The sequence below is a fragment of the Stenella coeruleoalba genome (assembly GCF_951394435.1).
Source record: "Stenella coeruleoalba genome assembly, chromosome: 16".
NCBI lineage: Eukaryota > Metazoa > Chordata > Mammalia > Artiodactyla > Delphinidae > Stenella > Stenella coeruleoalba.
Window position 1 is genome coordinate 58,123,413 of NC_137162.1, and position 12,723 is coordinate 58,136,135.

General features: G+C 38.0%; 1 protein-coding gene across 8 annotated transcripts in view; it reads right to left on the reverse strand.

Annotated features, from left to right (window-relative positions):
* Window positions 1-12,723, reverse strand: part of ADK (adenosine kinase) — a 502,280-nt gene that overhangs the window by 13,382 nt on the left and 476,175 nt on the right. For 6 of the 8 annotated variants that reach the window (XM_079900202.1, XM_079900203.1, XM_079900199.1 and 3 more), the window contains one exon: window positions 5,781-7,484. The exons of the other annotated variants lie outside the window; for them this stretch is intronic. In XM_079900202.1, coding sequence (XP_079756328.1) covers window positions 7,360-7,484 — 125 coding nt within the window. In that variant the 3' untranslated portion in view covers window positions 5,781-7,359. Of the gene's footprint in view, window positions 1-5,780; window positions 7,485-12,723 lie in introns of those variants that run through there. 8 annotated transcript variants of the gene reach the window in all.

The window sequence follows — 12,723 nt, forward strand, 5'->3', positions numbered from 1 at the left end:
TGTGTTTAACTTTATAAGAAACTTCCATGCCTTTTCCCAAAGTGGTTGTTCCATTTTACACTCCAACTGGCAATGCTGCTTCACATCCTCTCCAACATTTGGTGTTGTCACTTAAATTTTAGTCATTCTAATGCAGTATCTCACTGAGGTTTTAATGTTCATTTCTCTCATGACTAATGATGTTGAACACTTTATCATGTGCTTATTGGCTATTCATATATTTTATTTTGTCTTTTCATTACTGAATTAGAGTTTTTTTTGTTTTTGTTTTTTTTGCGGTACGCGGGCCTCTCACTGCTGTGGCCTCTCCCGTCGCGGAGCACAGGCCCTGGACGCGCAGGCTCAGCGGCCATGGCTCACGGGCCCAGCCGCTCCGCGGCATGTGGGATCTTCCCGGACCGGGGCACGAACCCGTGTCCCCTGCATCGGCAGGCGGACTCTCAACCACTGCGCTACCAGGGAAGCCCTGAATTAGAGTTTTTAATATATTCTGGATATAAGTTCTTTTTTAGACATTATATGTGTTGCAACTATTTTATCCTGGCCTGTGGCTTGTTTATTCATATTCTTAATGGTGTCTTTTTTTAAAAAAAATTTAATCAATTTAAACATCTTTATTGGAGTATAATTGCTTTACAATGTTGTGTTAGTTTCTGCTGTATAACAAAGTGAATCAGCTATATGTATACATATATCCCCATATCTCCTCCCTCTTGCGTCTCCCTCCCACCCTCCCTCTTAATGCTGTCTTCATGAACAAATAGTTAAAATTTTTTTGGAATTCGATTTATCAATATTTTTTCTTTCGTGGTTAGCGCTTTCAAAGTCCTCTCTAAGAAACTTCTGCCTACCCCCAAGATGTTAAAATAGTCTCCTGTTTTCTTCTAGGAGCATAATCATTTTCGCTTTTATGTTATGGCCGTGATCCATCTTTATTTTTTATGTATGGTATAAGGTAAGGGGCCAAAGGTTCATTTTTCCCCATAAAGATATCAAGTTGTACATGAATGGACCTAGAGATTGTCATACTGAGTGAAGTCAAACAGAGAAAGACAAATATCATGATATCGTGTATATGTGGAATCTAAGAAAAAGGGTACAAATGAACTTATCTACAAAACAGAAATAGTTACAGTTGTAGAAAACGAATTTATGGTTTCTAGGGGGTAAAGGGGTAGGGATAAAATGGGAGATTGGGATTGACATATAAACATTACTATATATAAAATAGATAACTAATAAGGACCTATCGTATAACACAGGGAACTCTACTCAATACTCTATAATGGCCTATATGGGAAAAGAATCTAAAAAAGAGTGTGGATGCATGTATGTGTATAACTGATTCACTTTGCTGTACACCTGAAACTAACATAACATTGTAAATCAACTATACTCCAATAAAAAGTAAAAATAAAATCAAGTTGTAATAGCATTGTCTATTGAAAAGATTTTCCTTTTCCCATTGGGTTGCTTTGGTGTTTTTGTAAAATATCAAACTACTTCACATTTAAATTTATTGTACTATTTAGAAAATGTTTTTACTCTCATATTCTCTTAACACTGTCTCACTGGGGGTGGATATATTTTCCTCCTTTTGAGTTGAGAAAACCAAGGCTCAGGGCAGTTCAAGAACTTGACCAAGGGGACACAAAGCGAAGGACGTGCACATAGAACTATTACTGAATCATAAAGAAATTGTTTACATTTTAAACCTACTTTATCCAGTGGAAATATTATTAAATGGACACTTTTTCTGAAGGTAATGGAGTAACAGAAATAAGTGCATATTTTTATATTTCAGCACTGGTGGTATTATCAGACTGCAAGCCAAACATATACTTTCTCTGTAGGCTTGTGTATGTCTAAGACAATCTATATTATGCATCTCTTTCTGAAAGGGTAAAGAATTACAATACTTGCTTTGCAAAATGGGTAAGAATAATAGTTTTTAGCCAAGGGTGCTTGGACTTTATTTAAGATAAAGAATGTATTTCTCTCACCCTGATCGAAAAAGAAAGTTACTCTTCTCTGATTCGAGGAAATAAAGCAGTACATAAAGGTACATATCATGTAGATATAAAAACTAGGAAGAAACTCAATAGCCACCCTTGCTCTTTTTCTTTCTCTCCTACTCTGCTATACTAATACTTGGGCATCCAGCCTGTCTCCAAATGTTTGGTACCACCTTCTTTTCCACCTCATGGAAGCAGTTTTCAAGCAAAATTGATCACTCGCTGAGACTAGGCCAACTTCAATGTTCTAACTCTCCAGACCACCTAGGCTCACCCTTGAAGTATCAGTCTCCTGTGCCCACCTGATTTACCCAACTGTAACACACAAATGAATGGCCTCAGTCTTTGTGGCTCACTCCTCTGGTAAGAACCCTCTTTTCCCACATTCAGAGAGGCAACCTTGTTAAAACCACTAGTACATATTTTAGGGATGTCATAACCAAAGCATCTACATTTTGTGAATTACACAGACTAAGAGGGTTACACAACTATTTGAAGGGAACCTGAGGTCAGAATCCATGTCTTTTTTTAAAAAATATAAATTTATTTATTTATTTTTTGCTGCATTGCATTGGGTCTTCTTTGCTGTGCGTGGGCTTTCTCTAACTGTGGTGAGTGGGGGCTACTCTTCGTTGTGGTGTGCGGGCTCCTCATTGCAGTGGCTTCTCTTGTTGAGGAACACGGGCTCTAGGTGCACAGGCTTCAGTAGCTGTGGCTTGCGGGATCTAGAGTGCAGGCTCAGTACTTGTGGCACACGGGCTTAGTTCCTCCATGGCATGTGGGATCTTCCTGGACCAGGGCTCAAACCTATGTCCCCTGCATTGTCAGGCAGATTCTTAACCACTGCACCACCAGGGAAGCCCAGAATCCATGTCTTCTTGACAACTTCATTATTCTTCCCCCATCCTATATGTCTTCCCTCAACTATCTGTTAAACCAGGATGAGATAAAGTGGAACTAGGTTAACTACTCTTCATTCCAAGATGGAAAAACTTAGGTCAGAGAGGAGATTGCCTAACAACCAATTAAAGGCAGTTTTCCTGAGACCCAGTCAGCTAGGCTAGCCATTATTTTCCCTTTGTCTTTTACCAAAACTAAAAAAGTATGCCATAAACCCAAGAACAAAATACACAACCTAATGACTTTTTTTAACACAAGAAAAGTTATGTGGGACTTCCCTGGTGGTGCAGTGGTTAAGAATCCGCCTGCCAATGCAGGGGACACGCGTTCGAGCCCTGGTCTGGGAAGATCCCACATGCCGCGGAGCAACTAAGCCCGTGCGCCACAACTACTAAGCCTGTGTTCTAGAGCCTGCGAGCCACACCTACTGAGCCTGTGCACCACAACTACTGAAGCCCGCACGCCTAGAGCCCGTGCTTTGCAACAAGAAAAGCCACTGCAATGAAGAAGCCCGTGTGCCACAAAGAAGAGTAGCCCCCGCTCGCCGCAACCAGAGAAAGCCTGCGCAAAGCAATGAAGACCCAACACAGTCAAAAAAAAAAAAAAAAAAGTTACATGATCTGTGTGCATGTTAATTACTACCAGTAGGCATACTTTAGAACCTGCTATAAATAGCGACTGTCATAAAAGTTTAGCTGGTGAGTGGCACTTGATCAATAGCCTTGGGGTAAGGGATTTTCTTATCAAAAAAAGAATAAGAAAGGTTTATTAGTGTCTCACCTACTGATCTAAGAGAAAGATATTCTGCAGTAGTTTTAATATGATACTCTAGCACTTAAACTAATTGTCCTTGAGAGTCAAAGTTGGAGGACTCAGACTTCCTGATTTCAAAACTCAAAGCTCCAGTAATCAAGACAGTCTGGATTGGCATAAGGATAACATACAGACATATAGACCAATGGAACAGAGTCCAGAAATAAAACCTTACATTTATGGTCAATTAATTTTTGACAAGGGTACCAAGACAATTCAGTAGTGGATAAAAGTCTTTTTAATAAGGTACAGGGAGGACTTCCCTGGTGGTCCAGTGTTTAAGACTGAGCTTCCACTGCAGGGGGCACGGGTTCGATCCCTGGTCAGGGAACTAAGATCCCACATGCCACAAGGGGTGGCCAAAAAAAGTAAATTAAAAAAAAGAAAAAAAAAAAAGGTACAGGGACAACTGGATAGCCACAAGTAAAATAATTTAGACCTCCCAACTCAAATATATACGAAAATAAACTTGAAATGGATCAAACAGTTAAATGTAGGAGCAAAATTCATAAAACTCTTAAAAGAGAATATAGATGTAATTCTTCATGACCTTGGATTAGGCAATGGCTTCTTAGATATGAAGCTGAAAGTACAATTGACCAAAAAGAAAAAAAAGAAAAGAAAAAAGATAAACTGGATTTCATACAAATTAAAAACATCTGGGGAATTCCCTGAAGGTCTAGTTGTTAGGAATCCAAGCTTTCACTGCCCAGGATGTGGGTTCCACTCCTGGTTGGGGAACTAAGATCCCACAAGTTGTGCAGCATGGCCAAAACAAAAACAAAAACAAACAAAAATATCTGTGCTTCAAAGGATACCTGCAAGAAAGTGGAAACACAACCCACAGAATGGAAGAAAATATTTGTAAATCATATGCCTAAAACTTATACCCAGAATATATAAAGAATGCTTACAACTCAACAACAAAAGGACAAACCACTCAATTAAAAAATGGGCAAGCAATCTGAATAGACATGTCTCCAAAGAAAAAAGTACAAATGGTCAATCAATAAACATAATATCATTAGTAAACAGGAAAATGCAAATTAAAACCACAATGAAGGGCTTCCCTGGTGGCGCAATGGTTAAGAATCCGCCTGCCAATGCAGGGGACACGGGTTTGAGCCCTGGTCTGGGAAGATCCCACATGCGGCAGAGCAACTAAGCCCATGCGCCACAACTACTGAGCCTGCGCTCTAGAGCCTACGAGCCACAACTACTGAAACCGGCGCACCTAGAGCCTGTGCTCCGCAACGGGAGAAGCCACTGCAATGAGAAGCCTGCGCACCGCAATGAAGAGTGACCCCTGCTCGCCGCAACTAGAGAAAGCCTGTGCACAACAACGAAGACCCAACGCAGCCAAAAATAAATAAATAAAATAAATATATTTAAAACCACAATGAGATAGCACTTCATACCCTCCAAGATGGCTATAATCAAACAGAGAGTATCAAATGTTGGCAAGGGTGTGAAAAAATTGAAACCCTCAAACCATGTTAGTGAGAAGGCAAGATGATGCAGTCCCTTTGGAAAAAAGTTTGGCAGTTTCTCAAAACGTTAAGCGTACGGTTACCATGTGGTCCAGCAATTCTACTCCTATGTATATACCTAAAAGAACTGAAAACATACATCCACATGAAAAACCTGTATGTGATTGTTAATAGAAGCATGACTCATAATAGCCCAAAAGTGTTAACAACTGAAATGTACATCATGAATGGATAAACAAAATATGGTATATCTAAAGAAATATTATTTGACAATAAAAAGAAGTACTGAAAATGTCCTAGGGTGGGCAAACTTTGAAAACATGCTAAGTGAAAGAAGCAAGACACAAAAGAACACATGACTCCATTTTTATGAATATCAAGAATAGGCAAATCTATAGAGTCAGAAAATAGTTTAGCGGTTACCAGAGAATGGGGAGAATTGGGTTTCCTTTTGGGGTGATGCAAGTGTTCTTGATTTAGATATTGGTGACAGCTGCACAGCTTTGTGAATATACTAAAGCCCACTGTATTGTATACTTTAAAATGAAAAATTTTATGGTATATGAATTATATCTCAACAATGATAAAGATAAACAAGCATAGGAGACCTAAAAGTTTACTTAAACACAAACAAAACAAAAACCTGAATGCTTTGAATTCAGTTTATAACTATCTTTTTTTTTCTTCAACAATAATCATAATGATAACAACAGTAGGTACTTATTAGACTTGTAACAAGCAGTTTATACTTAGTATTCTCTCTCAAATTATCTCAATGACGTTGTACAGGGGTTATGATCCCATTTTACAGAAAGGAAGTTGAAGTTCAAAGAGGCTGAGTAATTTGCCCAAGGTCATATCAAGGTAATTAAGTCTGACTCCAGAGGTTCTTTTTTTTTTAGAGATTTTTTTTTTTTTTTGGCCGCAGTGCACAGCATGTGGGATCTTAGTTCCCCGACCAGGGATTGAACCCGTGCCCCCTGCAGTGGAAGCACGGAGTTCTAACCACTGGACTGCCAGGGAATTTCCTGGAGGTTCTATTACACCATTTTGTCTTCCTTAAAACAGTGGCTTGGGACTTCCCTGGTGGCGCAGTGGTTGAGAGTCTGCCTGCCAATGCAGGGGACACGGGTTCGTGCCCCAGTCCGGGAAGATCCCACATGCTGTGGAGCGGCTGGGCCCGTGAGCCATGGCCGCTGAGCCTGCGCGTCCGGAGCCTGTGCTCTGCAATGGGAGAGGCCACAACAGTGAGAGGCCCAAGTACCGCAAAAACAAAAACAAAACAAAACAAAAAAACAGTGGCTTACTGGTCTCTAATACTAAGTTATTTTTCAATGTGTTATGTTGTTCTTTCTGTCTCCATCAACAAAACAGACATTATTTCAGGACCCAGGATTAAACAATGATCTTTCTTCCTTAGTTTGCAGAGCACAGGGCAAAGACAGAAAAAAAGTCCCATATGACAAGTTTTTATTTGTATCAAATTACAGAGTACCATAAGTAAATATAAGATTATGACTTGAATATTGTAATATAGCTTATAATTTGGCAAATTATTTAATTATCCAAAGTTTATTACATGTTTGAGTACACACTGAAGAAATTACTTGGCATAACTTGGCAAGATAAATATTTCTGTACCTTATTTAACCATTTATCATGTATATATGTGGTACATATATGAACATATGTGTGTATATATGTGTACACACACTTCTGAATTAAATATACTTGTATAAAAGCTAAAGATTTATATACTGATATTATCTTTAATTCCTTTAAAAAATCTATCATATTAAATTGCGTCTGCATTCAAAGCAGAAATGTAAAAAAATGATCACTTTACTAAGTACACATGAATTTACAAAGTAATAAAAATGAAACAAAATTTCTATTGAGATGTTATATTCCTGTTTAATTGACATTTAAGTGGCACTATCAAACTATGGAAATAAACCTCCGATTTTAGGTTGCTGAGAGAATAAAGATTCTAGTGTGTACTACTGTACCCTCTAAATTAAGATGAACATTATTATAGTAGGAAAGGTAGCATTTAATTTTCTTCTTTATTAATATGGGAATTCTCAGGAAGCCATCAGGGCAGCGTCTGTACTCCTGGGCTGCGGTTTCCTGCTTTTTCATCAGTGGAAGTCTGGCTTCTCAGGAAAGGTGCAGCCAGTCCGCCTAATTATGACACTTGCTGCATAGTGGCCAGCACGGATGCATTCAGTCAGGGGCTTGTCAGAGACCAGCTGAGACAGAAAACCTGGAACACAGACAAAAGGGAAATACATGAGTATTGTGTAACAGCATCAGAAATGTCATATGGGTCAGAACGAAAAATGGTCTACATACCTATGCCTTTTTTCAGTCTTGAAAGTGAAGTGTCAAACCTCTAGGGTTAGAGAGTTCTTTCCTAATATTTCTTTTAAAGAAAGAGCTCTTTTAAAGAGCTCAAGTCGGGATGTGACAACTCACCACCAAGTCAACCTAGTCTTTCTAAGCCTAAACTATCATGCTTTCCTTGATAAGGAGACTTTAACTCTGAGATTAAAAGGTTATAAGTAAGAAATACTGGCCAAATAATATTATATTGGGTCTTTACAGCTGAGAAATTATTAGTTATGCCTCTGCCTATCTCTCTGGATTCCTTCTGTATTGATGTTATTCCTAGAAAATTGCTATTTGGCAAAAATATCTGGATATCTCTCCAAGAACAAATTTGAGAGTTGAAAAGTTATGAATGACCTTATATCTCTTTCACTCCCAGAAGTAACAGCGAAATAATTTCTATAGTCAAGCACCATGGACGGGCTTGACATTAAAATAAATATGGTAAGGTAGGAAACAGGCCTTCTGCTTCTGACCAACATGAAATAAAAGGAACCAGATTTACCCTTTTTCCTGAAACAACTTTTTTATTTATTTATTTTTTTGCAGTACCCGGGTCTCTCACTGTTGTGGCCTCTCCCGTTGCGGAGCACAGGCTCCGGACGCACAGGCTCAGCAGCCATGGCTCACGGACCCAGCCACTCCGCGGCATGTGGGATCTTCCCAGACCGGGGCACGAACCCGTGTCCCCTGCATCGGCAGGCAGACTCTCAACCACTGCGCCACCAGGGAAGCCCAGAAACAACTTTAAAATAAAAACAAAGCACATGCAACAAAGTTTTTCAAATATTGTACATCAGCCACAAAAGATCCATGAAAGAAGGGAAACAAATGAGGTAAACTGCAAAAGTTACCAGGCCACAACACATGGAAGGACAGCCTAGGCAGAGCCTGACAGCTTCACTGACTTGAGAAGATGGAATTGGGAGTCAAAGTAGGATAAAATTAAACATCTACACAGACTGATCAGGAAAAAAAGAGGGGAGCTATAAATTGCCAATATTGGTAATAAGAGACATGACATCACTACAGCATCTACACACGCTAAAAGGATAATAAGGAAACATTAACAACTTTATGCCAATAGATCTGACCAGTTAAACTGGACAAACTTCTGGAGAGAGACACAAACTATCAAAGCTCACTCAGGAAGAAATAGATAACCTGAAGAGCCTTCTAGCTATTAAATATTTGATTTTATAATTAAAAAGCACATTAAAAGCACAAAAATAAAGAAAATTCCAGGTTCAGATGGTGTCACTGGTTGAGTTCTACCAAATATTTAAGGAAGAAAAATAATGTCAATGCTATACAAACTACTCAGAAAACTGAAAAGGAGAGAATACTTCACAACTCATTATTTGAGGCCAGCATTACTGATACCAAAATCAGAAAAGATGCAAATATTTTACAAATCCAATCCAGTAGTATATTTTTAAAAAGATAATAAATCATAATCAGCCAGCATTTATCCCAGAAATACAAGGTTGATTTAACATTCAAAAACCAATCAATGTAATCTACCACACTAAGTAAGAAAACCATAAGATCATCTTCACAGATGCCGAAAAAGCATCTGACAAAATCCAAGATCAGTTTCTAAAAAAAAACTTTCAGCAAACTAGGAATAGAAGGGAACTTCCTCAACCTCATAAAGGGCACTTGTGAAAAACTTGCATTTGATATCATTCTTAATGGTGGATGATGGAATGTTTTTCCCTTAGAATTGAGAACAAGGAAAGAAAGTTTGTTCTTAAACATTGTACTGGACACCCTAGCCAGTGCAATATGGCAAACAGAAGAAAGAAGAAAAAGCATCAAGACTGAAAATGAAGTAAAACTGTCTTCATTTGCAGATGGCATGACTGTCTATGTCTACGGTTCTCAACAATGCCAAATGTTCTCTGGGGGGCAAAACTGCCAATGTCTGGAGACGTTCTTGGTTGTCAAACCTGCAGCAGAGGGTGCTACTGGCAACTAGTGGGTAGAGCCCAGGGATGCTGTTAAATATCCTATGATGTCAATAATGCCGAGACTGATAAATCCTGGTCTATGTAGAAAATCCTATGGAATCTAGAAAAAAGTTACTAGAGCTACTAAGTGAGTTTAGTAAAACTGCAGGATACAAAATCACTATGCAAAAATCAATTGGATTTCTGTACTAGTAATGTGTATATATAGCAATTGTATATGCCAGCAAAATTGATATTAAAAATACTATTCACCATACCATCAAATATGTGAAATACCTAGGGCTAAATATGACAAAAGGTAAGACATTTATTTACACTGCAAATGACAAAACAGTGCTGAGAAAACAAAACAACAATGCTGAGAGAAATTTTAAAAAGCTAAGTAAATGAATAGATATAAAGTGTGCAGAGATCAGAAGATTCAATATTGTTATCAGCTCTACTGATTCAATGTAATATCAACCAAAATTCTAGCAGACTTTTCTAACAGAAACTGACAAGCTGATTCTACAATTTATGTGGAAATGCAAAGAACTTAGACTAATCAAAACACAACTTTGAAAAGAAGACTACTTGATTAAAAAACTTATTACAGAACTACAATAATTGAGACATTATGGCATAAAGATAGACAAATCAATGCAACTGAATAGACGGTCCAGAAATAAACCTACTTCTATATGGTCGATTGATTTTTACAAAGGTATTAAGTAATTCAATGAAGAAAGGGTAATCTTTTAAACAAATGTTCTTAGAAGAGCTGGATGGCCATATGTGGAAAAAAAACAAAAACAAAAGCCCCCACTTCTACTCTTCCTCACATCAACCACAAAAATTAACTTGAAATGAAACATAGGTCTAAATGTAAGAGGTAAAACCATAAAACTCTGAGAAGAAAACTTAGGAGGAAATCTTAGTGATTTTGGACTTGCCAAAGATCTCTTAAGACATAAAAAGTATAAACTTAACTTTTTTTTTTTGCGGTACGTGGGCCTCTCACTGTTGTGGCCTCTCCCGTTGCGGAGCACAGGCTCCAGACACGCAGGCTCAGCAGCCATGGCTCCCGGGCCCAGCCGCTCCGTGGCATGTGGGATCTTCCCTGACCGGGGCATGAACCCATGCCCCGGTAGGCGGACTCTCAACCACTGCACCACCAGGGAAGCCCAAAAGTATAAACTTTTATGAGAGAAAAAATAATTTTGACTTTGCCAAATTAAACATTTTTATACTTCAATAACAAGAAACAACCCAATAAAAAATGGGCAACGGTGTTGAACAAACACTTTAGCAAAGATAAACAGATATCAAATAAGCACATGAAAAGATGTTCAACATCATTATTCATTAGAGAAACGCAAATTAAAGCCACCATTAGATACCACTGCCCACCCGCCAGAATGGCTAAAATTAAAAAGACTGACAAACCAAGTGTTGACAAGGGTACAGATCAACTGAAACTCTCATATACTGATTGTGAGACTATAAAATGATAAGCCCCCTTTTGAAAACCATTTATCTGCATCTTAAAAAGTTAAACATACACCTACTATATGACTCAGTTTTTCTATTTCTAGGTATTTAACCCAAGGTAAAGGAAAGCATTTTTCCATACCACGATTTGTAAATGAATGTTCTGAGCATCTTTACTTGGAATAGCCCGAAACTGGAAAACAATCCAAGTAGCATGGAAGCAGTAGATATGTCCATGGTGATGGTTTCATAGGTGTATACATCATTCAACATTTGTAAAACTGTACCCTTTAAACATGTGCAGTTTACTGTATGTCAATTATACTGCAATAAAACTATATAAAAAATTGTTGTAGTTATAAATAAGATAGTCAAGAACAGAAGAATCTGGGGCTACTTCCCTCTTAGGAAAACCCGAGCTGCTGTAGCAGTATTCAAATACTCAGAAGAACAGATGATAATGAGAAACTGCTCCGTAGCCAGACTTTTAGGCCCTCCCATAGCCCCTGGGCAGCTGGGGGGTGAAGGTTAATTTAAAAGCTGTGGTGTAGTGACCTGTAGAGAGCATTATAAGAGATTTATGTTCTTTCTCTTCTACCATTCTGACCACACAGGCTTCTCCCTGTCAGATTTGGGGAATGCTCTGTATCCAATAAAATAAATAAGTACGCCCAACCAAAGAATAATTAATTTGGTTAATGGAGTGATGTATTTTGAAGACGTTTGCTTAGAAAGTGAAATCACTCTCTCAAGAGGTTTAGTAAGAGTATTTTATCAATGGGTTTTCAGGTAACAGTCAAAGGTCGATATTAACTTTCAGCCAAACTGTGAGACTAAACTGCTCAGCCCACACAGTGAATGGAACAGATGCCAAATTTAGTCAGATCAGCTTACAATGGAAACACGTCTATCAGAAGACTTACAAGGAACATCTGTTTTCCTCATTCCTCCTGGTATGTTTGAGAGAAAAGAAAGCTTATGTTTATGAAATATTTTTGTGAAGCCTAAATAGCAGCATCCTCTTTCTAAGAGAAGAGCAAGCTGATGATTGAAGTCCCCTGAAGAGACATTTTCTTTGACAAGTGGAAAACCTGGATGCAGAAAAAAGCTAAGACCTTTGCCCCAGGTGAATATCAGTTCTTTAATAATCTATTTTAAAAAACGAACTGAGATGAACTACAGAAGTTATACAATCAATTTTAAGTGGAACCTTCATAAAGTAGCTGGTGTGAATCTTCAAAAGTTGTATAAAATAGTTTAAATAAAGAGAGCTTATATTAAAACTCCCTTATATTATATTATATTAAAGAATCATAGGAAATCCTTTTATAATAGGAATTAAACATTCCCAAGATACATTTTTTATTGTGTAAAATATACATAATCTAAAAATTACCATTTTGACCATTTTTAAGTGTACAATTCATGGCATTAAGTACATTTTGCAATGTTGTGTAACCATCACCTCTATCGATTTCCAGAACTTTTTCATCCCTCCAACAGAAACTATACTCATTAAACTCTCCATTCCCCCTACTCCTGGCCTCTGGTAACTGCTATTCTTCCTGTTTCTATGAATTTGCCTACTCTGGGTACTTCACGTGAGTAGGATCATGCAATATGTGGCCTTTTGTGTCTGGCTTATTTCACTTAGCATAATGTTTTGCAATA